We start from the raw sequence: 12856 nt of genomic DNA, 5'->3' as shown, positions 1-12856 counted from the left end.
TTTAAACATAGTGTGAAAGTTTTACAAACTAGGCTTGATCTCCGCGATGGGAGGCGTTCGAGACCCTGTGAGTCCCTGACTGCCCTCCTTCCCACCAGTCCGCCTACTCCTTCTCCTCCTCTCACTGCCGGAAGCCCTGTCCGTCGTCGCCACCTTTGCCCTTACGGACGCGGCCCCGGCCTCAGCCCTCGAACCTCTACCAGACCTGGATGAGCGGGAGGGCTGGGAGGGCTGGGAAGGCTGGGAGGCGTCCGACAGAGAGGTGCTTCGGGAGGTGCTGTCTTCCTCCGACTGCTCTGTTTGCGTCTTTTTCTCCTCGTCTGACAGGCGATCCACCAACTTTAGCGTCTCCCCGCTAATGTCTTTAAAGTATTCGATGGTGCGCTTACAAAGTTCACTAGGGTTTTCCTGTCTATTCTGTCTAGATGCTCCTTCATTGGTGACACTGCAGACCTGATGCTTATCCTTTTGTGGTTGCCTTGTGGGTAGCTGTACGGCTGCTCTTGCTGTATTCAGTGTCTTTACAGGACGTGATGTAATACGAACTGAGACAGGTAAGCTAACTGTGGAAGCATGACTGATCCTCTTAACATCTTTGACCGGTATCCTTGATCTAGGCTCAACTTTAGCAATCAATGGATCTCCTCTTTTCCTGACCTCACCTGTTACTGCTTGTTTGGGTTTCTGCTTCCCAACAGTCGTTCCCTGTGTATGAAAAGACCACCCTGATGCTTTGACAGGAAGCCTCGACCTGGGCAGCTTTGCCTCACTTTCTTTAACTACTTCTGTTTTCTGCTCTTGAACCTGAGTGCTAGTGGGCTCTTCGACTCTCTCATTCTTATCTTTACAGCATAGGGTTTCTATTCTGCTAGCTTTCTGTAGAGTGGGCTCAGAGGAAGACTGTAAATTAAAAACTAAACTACCACAATGAATATAGTTGGCCTGAACACTGGATGATTCCAAGTTATTGTTGTTGTTGCAGTTTTCAGATGGATATTCTTTTTTTTCTTTCCTAGGCTCAGCATGGCTGCTAGGCTGTTTCTCCAAACACCTACCCTCTATACTAATGTATTCTGGCACCACCTGACCCTCAGACAACTCAGTTTTACTGTCCAGGAGATCCCCTGAGTCTTTCTTTACAGTTATGGAGGCAGCTATGCCCATTTTAATGGGAGTTCGTAATTTGGAATCAACCTTAGAGGCAGTGATTGTGCATGAAGAGGCAGTCTCAGCTATGGCTTCACAGGCAGGGATATTAGTAACAGCACAACCTATGTCACTGCCAGGCTGTGCAGGATTGTATTTGGCTGCAGTTGTAGCTGGTGTTGTTGGTCTAGTGCTGCTGCTGTCTAAGGTAACATCTACAACCGTCACCTTTCCATCTACTGTTGACCTCTCCCCAGTTTTTGACTGAGAGGAAGGTACCCCCTGGATCATTCCCCCTCTCCCCCTTTCCCCTGTTGTAGGGTCAGAGGAATGCTCACCAATCTGGAAAAACTGAAGCCTCTCTTCAACAAAGTCCCGCTTGCTCATGTCAATAGCACCACTGCGTGTCATCTCAAACATCTTCCCTTCATGGAAAGGGAAGGGGTTAGGCTCACTAGTTGGCGTGCTCTCATCAGTTGGTGTTCGAGCAGGGGTTGTGTCAGGTGTTGTAGCCTGTGATTTTTCCTCAGCCGACAAACTGTAAGGTTTTGGGTCCTCTTCTTTTGCTTTAGACTCAAAAAGCCCTTCATTATCTACACCTTTTGTTGACCAAGGGTCAAAGTCCAGACCTTTTGTAGCAACAGTTTTAAAGGTTGTATTTAACTCATCTTGAAGTTGGTATCCAAAATAGTTCTCCCCAGAGCTCTTTCTATCTGGGTGTCTTCCTTCAAGGGTATAGTCTTTCTTATCACCACTTGCTTTTGCTGCAGATGCACTACTTTTATTCTTTCCAATGTCACCTCCTTCCTCACATTTCTCTTCTTCTATTACTTCAAGCTTGGACTGATTAAATGAACGGTCAGCAGTTTTCCCGTCATTGGACAAGCTAGATGTTTTAGGGTCTTCACTTAGTCCGTCATCTTCATCCTGAAGGTCATATCCATCTAAAGAGTCAATCTCTGTAGCATCTGTGTCATGGGAGAACTCAGCGGTTGTAGCTATTGAGCAGTCAGTGATTGACTGATCATTTCCATTTTGTTCCAATTCAGTGTCCTCTCCCTTTCCACCACCATTAGCACCAGACTCCTTTCCATTTCCATCTTTCTCAAACTTTTTGTTTTTCTGACATTTTTCTCCATCTTCTTTAATTTTAAAGGTGTACTTTTTGACAGGGGCAGGATGGAAGACAGACTCATCATCGCTAGAATCACTGTTATCAGCTCCTGGGGGGATAGGGGATGGAGGCTGGACTCGAATAATAGGCTCAGCTAGAAGGTGTCTGTCATGCTCCTCTTGCAGATTTACCTCCATCATCTCTGTCTCTGCCTCAGAGGTAGTACATGCAGTCCTTTTCTTAGCACTGGACTGCTCTGACTCTAATGGAGGCGGGGGTGGAAACTCTATATAGGCAACTCTTTTCTCCTTTGACTTCCCTCTTTCTGCATCCTGCTTTTTACTGGGAGTCTCTGAGGTGGCTGACTTAGGTTTTTCTTTTAATGGTTCTTTATAGATGAAGGTCTTTCCATCTTCCTCCTCAGATTCCTCAGGGATAGGGCTTGGCATGCCAGTCATGAAACCAATCACAGAGTCTGGTGTTCTTGACGCTAAGCTCAGTTCCTCCGAGCTTGGAGTCTCAGGAGTTACAGGGCTTTTCCCCGAGCTATCCATGAAAGTTACCTGTTCAAGAGTGTCATCTTCTGGACTTCCTTGAGGAGAAGGAGACTGTTTCTGTTTGACACTGCAGACTGCACCTCTCGTTTCATGTACTGTTCTACTCTCATGACTCACAATCTTTTTGTAAGTCCCCTTCTGCCCTGAAGTTGTTTCCTTCTCATATTGCTTTCCAACTTGGATGCTGACATACACTGGTAAAGGTTTAATATCTTTGAAACCCTCAGTCACAACTACCGGAATTGCTTGATCCAAGTATTGTACCTGATCATCATCAATACCATTACACACTACATTTGACTGGCTACTTTCTATGGATTTTCCTAAGGATCGTCGGTGAGTAGACTTATTTGATTCAGAGCTGCTGTGTAACAGATTTCTACCTAAAGTAGATGTTGGATGCCCAGGTATTTCATTTGGTTCATCTAATTTTAAAGAGGTGGATTTGTGGTTTTCTGAAAAATTAAATGATTTTTTTACAGGAATTTGTGATTCCGAGTTTTTTTTTTTACTGTCATTGGTACTTGTACCTTCTCTGACAACAAATTCTGTATAAATTATCTTTTTAGTTGTTTCTTGCCTTTGGGAATCACTACTGCAATCTTTTACAGAATCATGAGCCAAATAATTTGATAATTTTGAAGACTGAGGTTTACAGTGTCCATACCTCTGGCTTTCCCATGCTTTGAATGATTTGCTGTCTTCCTGATCTTTTCGACTGGTTTCCTGACAGGGCGATGGCTTATGTGACGTAGTATCTGGGTATTTTCTTTGGGTTGCTGGACTGTCAGGTACTTTTTGAATACTAGACCCAGAAAACATTTGATATACTGGTAGTCTCGTTTCCTGAAGTTTCCTGATAGGAGAATTTTGGGTATGACTCCCTGGACTTACCCTGTCTTGCTTTTGAGCCTCTTGTTCAAACTTTAATCTGACTGCACTCACTTTGGAAGAAGACACTTGAAAAGATTTAGGACAATCACTAACACTTTCCTGTAATTTTCCATCTCCTTGTTTTCTAGAGTCAGCATCACTTAACTGGAGCAATACCCTTCTTTCGGGACTGCTAGGTAAACTGGCACATTTTCTATCACTAGGACCAAATCTATCTCTTAATCTTTCTCTGTTCCACTCCTCCCCATTTGTCCCACTTTTATAGGGTGACCTCTCTGGGCTACTTTGGGTTGAACTCGGCCCTGATCGGGATTCCCTGAAGTCTGATCTTCGAGACTTCTTCTCTGGAGATGACAGTTCATCATTAAGCTGTTCTGTTTTATCCCGAAAAAACTGAGATACCTCGCTAAGTTTTTCCTCTGCCTCTTTTACAGTCCTATCCACTCTGTCCTCATATACAACTTGTTCTTTCTCCTTACTGTGTGTGTCATCTGGCACACGCATCCAAACAGACTGCTTAGGGCTACCAGGCTCTGAGGAATATTGCAAAAGTGTTAGTTTGTCAAAGTTATCATCAACATTAGCCATTCGACCCGATTTATCAAAGACATTTCTTGATGACCGAAATACATACTCAGTTCTAGGCGCAGATGACCTACCCTTACTGGGAGTGCTTCTGTCAGGTGAATGGTACCGGGATCTATCTCTCAGGTACTCTTCAGTGTCTGAATGAGATTGATCAATTTTCTCAGATAATAGCATTTTTTCAGCAAAGTTGTATGATTCTCCTCTAAGCTCCGATGATTCATCATCATGGTACTCTACAGATTGCTGGCTAAGTAGCTTTAATGTTTTATAGGAGTCATCGGACACTAGCTGAGCAGAAGTGGGACGACTGTCTTCTTCCTGTGACAAAGGGGTATTCATTCTAGGGGACTCAAGGTACACTGGAAGTGACTCCTCGGGCTCCTCGTCTTCTTGTCTACTCCCATGGTAGTAATACATGTCTTTCTCTGCATGATTTTTTGTCTCTCTAATTATTACTTCTGTTGGTTCTGTTTTACTGCCCTTTTCAATATGAACCTCAATTATTCTTTCAACCTTAGGTTTGGAGTCCTCAAGCAATCTTTGTGACACTTCCTCATTGCAAGACTTGTGTTCAAACAATCCAGCCAGCTCTCTAGAGGGGTCCTTTCCTGACTGAAAAGCCCTCATGATATCATGCACCGACATTGTTTCTTCACACCTCTCAGATGCAGCTTCTTTGCCAGTTGGTTTGTGGTACACCATCCTGGTGGTGGTAGTGATGTGAGTTTCCTCTTTCACCCTCATTCCCTTTCCCATTGGATCTTCATCAGGGCTACCTTTCACAGAATAGCATTTATTCTGGTCTGGAAGTGATAAAGAAGGAGTCTGATGCCCCTTTAAATCTGGGTCTATTTTTCTATCAGAATCTGCATCTTCCATTGTTAACTGCTTGTCATCCTCTGGTTCATAGCTCCTGATGACATGCACAACTTCAGTTCTAGTCTCTGTGATAACTGGTGGTACTGTGATATCCTGAAATGGAGCCTTGGGACCTGTGCCTTCTGCACTTTGAGGAGCTGAAGGTGTCCTCTCACTCCTGGTCTCAAACCCACTGTCTGAGAGAGGACTTTTATCCTGCTCATGGGATATGTCGTCAGGGGATTCCAGCACAGTGTCACCACCAAAAAGTGCATCAGTCACTTTACTCATTTCTTTTTCAGAGGGAGAAGATCGCATGGTTGTTGGAGGCATTTTGAGCTTATGCTCCTGAACAGCTATAGTGGGTTTTAGGATTCGTTTCTGCTTCTCTTTGCCCTCTCCTTCTCTTTTTCCTTCATCTGCTTTCTGTTTTATGTCATGCATTTTAGAGAACGTGTTGGTGCCAACATCATTGGCTAGGTAGTCAACCACTTTAGACAGATTAATATCTCTATCAGGTATGTTTTTTGATCTTGCTTGAGAAACAACTGTCTCATATCTTGGTGGATAGCTCCAGTTGCTTGGTGGCTGTTCAACTTGCACTTTTGAAAATTGTATGTCATCCAAAGAACCTCTAGATGGAGAAATCCTACCATCCTTCCTGGAATCTTTAGTCAGGATTTCACTTACTTTTACCAAGTCTTGTTTTACTTTCTCCACAATCCGATATGGCTCCTCATCCTCTATCTTAGCCTCTTTGGGAGAATCAGACTGAAACCCTTTGCTAGCTGTAGAGTTTGGGTCTGTCTGCAAAATGGCTGACATTCTTATCAAGTCCTCTTTCATTTCAGCTACATCCTTTAGAATTTCTTGGCTTGATGACAATGGTGATGCCATGCTGGATTTGATGCTGGAAGAATAAAGGGGTGCTTTGACAGGGGACAGAGTTTTGGCAAATGAGGGCTGAGTATTCCCATCAGAAGGAATACTTTTTCTAGGCGACAGAAGGACAGCCACTGAGGGAGGCACCTCGGTTCTCCTTTTCAACTGGGACTCTGGCACCACATTCATCACAGAGTATACTGGAACAGTCATTGTACTTGAAGTTACAGCAGTTGTGACATTAGGAGGAGATCTTAGGGAGGCGTAGAGTGAACCAGATGCTGATGACCTCATGGACTGGTATGAGGAGGAGGCAGACGAAGAAAAAGACTTTAAAGTGCCGTAACCTGCAGAGCAAGAATTGAATGTCTTTTCAACCTCATCAAAGGCTGCATCAACACTTGTAGTAGCAGCGTTGGTGGTTGCTTGTATTCTTTCTTGTAGGCTGCTCACAAGATGAGTTGTTGGGGATGAAGAGCGGTACTGTGCAGGTGAAACAGTTCCATTAATCAGAGCAGCAGCACTTGGAGGGTTGGAGGATTTAATAGGTGAGGAAAGAGAGGAGAACAGGCTTCTTACAGGAGCAGTGGAATCCATTGCAAGAGAACGTACAGATGTAAGACCAGGGACTGTTTTAATGGGTGAGGAGGATGGCGTTGTACCAGTTGAACTTCCCAATATAGTTTTATATGGCAGGGGAGACCCAAACATGCTAAAAGAAGATTTTGGAGAGGTTGGTGGGGTCAGACCCATAGATGTTCTTTCAAGATAAGGACTTCCGCCTCCAGGTGATGTGATAGGGGTTCTACAGGACAATGCCGAAAATCCTTTCATTGACAAAGGGTCTGAAGTACTTTTACCAGGAGAGGCCATGGGGCTGGGGGACACCTGAACAGGGTACTGGGATTGGTGGATTACAGTTTTTATAGGAGATGAAATAGATCTGTACGATCGAATGGGAGAGGCTGTGTCACTAACTGACTTTACAGAGGAGGCTGGTGATCCAGGGATATTGGTCTTAATGGGGGAAGCAGAGTTGATGGACCATACAGATTTCAAGGGAGAGGCAGAAGGCGTGTTTGATGATGAGCTTGAGAGGGAACCAAACCCAGACTTTGCTTGGCCAGGGACGGTGATAGGAACAGGCGACCACGCCTGATAAGACCTTGTTGAAAAGACAGGTTTGTGAGGGTAGCCAGAAGCCTGTGTTCTTGGCGGGCTTCGATCAGTTGTTTCTTCAAGAATAATTTAAATTAAAATTTAAATCAAAAGCAATAATAAATTCAACATAAAAGTAACATAAAATAATTGAACAAAACAAACAAAAAAAAACAGAAAGAGAAATTAGAGTCAGTCAAAAGGGGAATTGCATACAGAGTAACAAAGCCACATTTTACACAAACAACATGAGAATATAACAATAAAAGGTTTCTATGGCAAGTAATGATGATTCAATGGCAAACTATACTTGGAACAGAATGAAGCAAGAATAAGAATGCTTGACATACGATACAGGTGACAAGATGAAATGAAGAAAATACAAATTTACGATTCTATGGATATTTGCGTGCTAATCTGTAGCCTATGCCTATCAGCAATAGTATCTTTTAGAATAAAAATTAGCTTTTTCCATGTTACATTTCCAATGCCAGAGGACCCCACACGTGTATATTACTAATAAGAATATGAACATTTCTTTTTTTTATTGTTTGATTTAGGAGTTGCACTTTACAATAAGGGAATTCTAAATGAGACACATGCCATTTACTTTAACTTAAGTACACCACTTTTTGACAAGATGAGCTTTATGAACAAATACAAAAGTCATTTGTTATTGTCTTTTAAAACTTGAAAGAGTAAATAAATATGCTACATTTTTATTCTCAATACTTAAGGAATCAAACTGTTGTAAAGTGCAACATGTTTAACAATAATATACACATTTGCACACAATCATAAAGCCCAAAAAAATGCAATGGGCACTAAAACGATGACAACAATTTAAAATAAATCATTTTTATTTAACATGACTTGAAATATGTTTTAATTGTAGATAAAGACATATCAGTTTCCAGTGCTTCAAACAAATATAAAAATGACAAAACAGTTGAAACAGCTGGACATTTTTTTTCAACATGGGGTTGGTCAGCAAAGCTTAAGACACACAAAAACCATGCAAATAGCTGAGGAATAGAGGATGACAGAAGAGCATGTGTTGGGAGGTGAAAATTAATGATTGGTGAACATCTGTTTGAGGTGAGAACAAGTCATAGATCTTTATGTATAGATGGGCCTCTAAAAGACATATATGCACTAAATAATAAGAACTATGGGCAATAAAACTATTTCAAATATAACAAAATACCCATCTTAAATCGAAGGAAAATTATTACAAAGTAAAAACCAGAAACTCACTCGCTGCTGGGTCAGTCAAATAGCTGTAGCGCTTACGCAAAGCTAAGGAGGCAAAGGTATGACGTCGTTCTGGCTTTTCAGTCTGAAACAAATAACAAAAGAACAAAAGGTGCTGTAACATAAACATAAACTTAATCTAGTTCTAATCTATCAAATTTAAAATAGTAGTTTAACTTAAACTAAATATATAGTCCTGTTCTTAGGGATGTAACACATATGTTTAGTGACACTAAAGGTATTGCAGGTTTACAGTACATTATCGTAAGTAATGAACACTTTTGCTGCACATTTTTAATCAATGAAATGCCCTGGTCTTGAAAAAAACAATACAACAACAAAAAACAGTCAAGTGTAACTAATATGACATGGTTAGATTAAAGTAGATAGTAATAGTGATAGTGTCAATTTAGTGTTTTTTATTTTTATTTTTTTACAATAAACTAGCTATCTTATTTCATTGGTAATATTTTTTGGCCAGTTAAACTACAATATAATCCTACAGATTTGTTATTGGTGGGAGATACTGTACGTAATAGTAGATTTTAAAGCATTAAAAGACCAAAGCAAAGACATGTTGTTTCTTAAATAACTAGAGATTTTTACAAGTATTACCTCTATGAAAATGTAATTTAAAGAGTCCCCCCCACCCCCCGGTCCAAGTCAGGGGTTTTCAATCCATTTTAGCCCAAGAACCTCTGATTGGTGGAAAGGCCGTGCAAGGACCCCATGAGTTGCTGAAGATACTTTTAATTTAAACCTAGGACTTGTCAAAAACCTCTAAATTGTAACACTTGCAATGAGTTTTGCAGTAAAGGAGAGACTGTACTGGTCACAACAATTTTCCTTCTGTTCATAAGCAATCAATTTAGGAAGCAGGTGAAGTCAATTTACAAGTCATAGTGAATTTCTTTATACTCATATGGTGCATAATTGTCATAAATTTTTTTAATCACAAAAAACACAAACATAAACCCATTACTGCTGGGCTTTAATTTGATTCAGTAGTTAAAAGTGAATGCATTAACCATCATATTTACTGCATAAATAAATAACATTTGAAAGAACAAGGAAGTTCAGAAACAAGCAATTTGGGGTAAGAACAATAGATTTTATAGAGTTTTATGTTTTATGTGTCTATTGCTTCTCTAAACTCTTATTTTACAAAGAAGAATTCTTCCTAAAGTGAAGAAGATTATGGACAACAGTGACAATCCCCTTCAGAACATTTTAAAACAAAAATAAAGTTACTTCGGTCAGAGGCGTTATATCCGGTGCAAGACAAAATGATACAGCAGATCCTACCTGGCTACAGCTATCAACACCTCGATAAAAAATGACCTATGAGTTACTGCAATATTTTATTTCCCTTTGAGATTCATTGAAGTATTTTTGAACATTGAATTTAAATTGTGCAGATGCAAATATCTTAGTAGTTACTTGTTTTTCTTCTTTAGCTTCCTGAAACAACTTTTTTTATAATAAAAGGGGACTTTATCTTCTATTCTAGCCTGCCCGTTGAATGAAAATCTACTAAACATAAACACCAAGGTCTAAAACTACAAACAATACTAATGAAAGTTAAAAAGAAGTGGACTAATATCACTAATTACTGTTTCATCTTTAACATTGTATCAAGGAGGAGTTAGTCAGAATAATGAGGCCCAGTTGCAGGTGTATGTGAAGGAAAAGGGGTGAAAAAAAGCCAAATATGGGACAAAATCTGGTTCATTTGGACTTGGGATGCAGACAAAAAAGAAATATTGGCTAAACAAAAATGATTGCAATTGTATTACATGCAGTGCATAAGATCATTTTATAAACATTCCTAGAACAATAATAAAAAATATATAAAACACGCAGTAAGCAGCATCTGACAGGCACAGGCAACTGCACAGACACAAACTATCTGAAGCACACTTATTTTTTTTTCCAGATTCTGCAACAAAGGCAAGAGAAAGAATGACCAAGAAGAAGCAGTTTCATGTGATGATGAAGAATATGTTTACCTCATCATCAGGGTCAGACTCCATATCCTGTGGTATTCCAAGGTGCATTGCGGGAGAGGAGAGGAGAGATGACACAATGGACAGCAGGGAAGTTATAGAGAGCGGGTGGGGGTGGGAGGCAGAAATAAAACTCAGGGGATGAAAATGGAGCAGCAAAAACAACAAAAGGCATCTGAAAAAATCTATGGGATTAATAAACAAAACAAACAGCAAAAAAAAAAAAAGCATAAGCAAAATAGATACAGTTTATTGAGATCAATAAATGCCACAAAAAACATCTAGATGTTTTTGCATTATTTTTGAATGCCCACACCGAGCCAGGCAACAGATCATAGCAGAGTGTGCATGTGTTCTTTAGTGTCTACGTTGTGGGGTCTTATGACTGGCACAGGCTTGACCATTATTTAAAAAACAAGCAGCAGGCAGTCAAGTGTGGACTGATTCAGCTTCAGAGGTTCTCTACCTGGGAACATCATTTACATTTAGATGATATGATATGGTGTAACAGGATGAAAAGTACAAATATAGTAATCCTACCTTCTTGTGAGTCGGCAGTGTTATATTCAAATTGCATATGGCAGTCTGTGGAAGGCCTTTAGCAGTTTTGGGTTCTCTCAGGAAGGAGAGGCGGCCACAGGGCTCCTGGCCTACATCTCGAACCTTTGGAGGGTTGAAAAACACAGAAAAGACTGCTCTCACCTGATTCCACATACTATAAAAGGAATTAAGGGTTAAATTGGATTTTCTCATTTTCCTCTGTGACTGAAACCTACTCAATTACATAGAAGCTGTTATTGTCAGAGACAAGGCTTTGTATATGACCTTGTTGAGATAGATGTCAAAAGTTTGTACCCTATTTTGACATTAACGCCAAAGTAAAACATGCTAACCAGCTGAGCATAACTGCAGCTGACCTTTTTTGTATGTTATCAAAATAGTAAGGTTATGCTGTTTTCTGTATTTGTGCTGCTATATGTTTAGGCTGCTGGATCACATAGGGACATATTTTCCTCATTCTGCTTCGTTATATCTTTAATCTCCCATTCTATAATATTTGTGAAGTTCCACTCATAACTTTATGCTCTCTCTGCTTTTTCTCATCATACTAGCTTCATCTTTTCTGTTCCTGTTTGGCTGTGACACCATCGTGAAGAGAAATATCATCTGTGCTGCTGAAATATATACCTCTGTTTATAGATGTTCGAGTTTTGCCTGTTTTTCAGTGTAAGTCCTGTTTCTCAGACTGTGACTAACTGTATGTGCTCTCTTTGATCCTCTGACACTGAAGCTGGCTCAGAGCTCCTCTGCCTGGCTGTGTGTTTCCTGGACGGGGCAACCTGTGGAGCATGTTTACAGTTATCTTTTGTATCGTCCTTTTCTACATCTGCTTCTGTCTCCTTAAACCATAGACGCATCGGCAGATGGCCGCTCACACTGAGCCTGGTTCTGCTAGAGGTTTCTTCCTCTCCACTGTCACTATATGCATGCTTGGTATGAGGGATTGCTGAATGCAACCGAAAATTCTAATCAATCTGACAGCATTGCCTCTGTAAAGTGCTTAGAGATGATGTGGTGTAAATTGGCGCTGTATAAAAACACTTAATTGAGTGAAATTTGGTTTAACAATTTGCACTACATCATATATGCTGCACTGAAACCCTTCTGCTGGTATTAATTCCAGCCATGACACCAAAAACTTTGAACAAAAGTAAAATGTAATAAGTGGAATGCATTTTCTACCTTCACATTGAAAGGAAGTCTGTTTTCCTTGAAAGAGTAGAAGTTAAAAACCAACTGCTGCCCGCTTTTGGTGAGAGGTGAAAGGTTGCCATAGCAATCCACATAGATGGGTTTTCCCTCAAGAACCTGAAATGTACATGTAACATATATCAAAGCTAGAAAAAAAAGCTGATATTAGGTCGCATTAAGTATCAGGAAGTTGTTTTTTTTTTCTAAGTTACAATATTTATACACTCGTATATCTAAAAGAGCATAACCTTACCTCAATGTCTTTGCTGCGTGCCACTTCCTCAAAGTTTTCCTGCTGCTCTAAGGTCTTGTCCACCTTGTCGTCGGTCATGCAGAAGCAGCGCAGCCGGGCCTCCACAGTGTCATTCATTTTTGCAAACACCACAAACTTGGCCAGGTATGGCACGCAGATCAGCTCCCGGTATAACTGAGACGCTAGACTTACCGTCTCAGGAATCTGGTGACAGTCTGCAAGCCAGAACCTAAGGAGTGGGTAGAGAGGAAACAAGATTAACTTCCTGTTTTAAGTTCAAGGAACTTTCATTAGTTAGAGCTGGTTTTAAAGAGAAGACCACAGACATATGGAAGCTGTGTAGCAAAATAATTGGAGAGTTACTAAAGTGGGAGATAAAACCAGGCTGCACATT

At 40.7% G+C, this 12856-nt stretch overlaps 1 protein-coding gene across 1 annotated transcript in view; it reads right to left on the bottom strand.

Moving 5' to 3' along the window:
- Nucleotides 1-12856, bottom strand: part of LOC119789119 (ankyrin-3-like) — a 106134-nt gene that overhangs the window by 16189 nt on the left and 77089 nt on the right. The window contains exons 34-39 of the mRNA XM_038293902.1: nucleotides 12463-12691; nucleotides 12201-12326; nucleotides 10998-11120; nucleotides 10461-10487; nucleotides 8455-8536; nucleotides 30-7274 (exon numbers count right to left, since the gene is read on the bottom strand). Coding sequence (XP_038149830.1) covers nucleotides 30-7274; nucleotides 8455-8536; nucleotides 10461-10487; nucleotides 10998-11120; nucleotides 12201-12326; nucleotides 12463-12691 — 7832 coding nt within the window. The remainder of the gene's footprint in view (nucleotides 1-29; nucleotides 7275-8454; nucleotides 8537-10460; nucleotides 10488-10997; nucleotides 11121-12200; nucleotides 12327-12462; nucleotides 12692-12856) is intronic.

Source organism: Cyprinodon tularosa, unplaced genomic scaffold (genome assembly GCF_016077235.1).
Source record: "Cyprinodon tularosa strain WSP-4 unplaced genomic scaffold, ASM1607723v1 ctg331, whole genome shotgun sequence".
Lineage (NCBI taxonomy): Eukaryota > Metazoa > Chordata > Actinopteri > Cyprinodontiformes > Cyprinodontidae > Cyprinodon > Cyprinodon tularosa.
The sequence above is the reverse complement of the archived record's forward strand: the minus strand, read 5'-3'. Positions and strand labels throughout refer to the sequence as shown.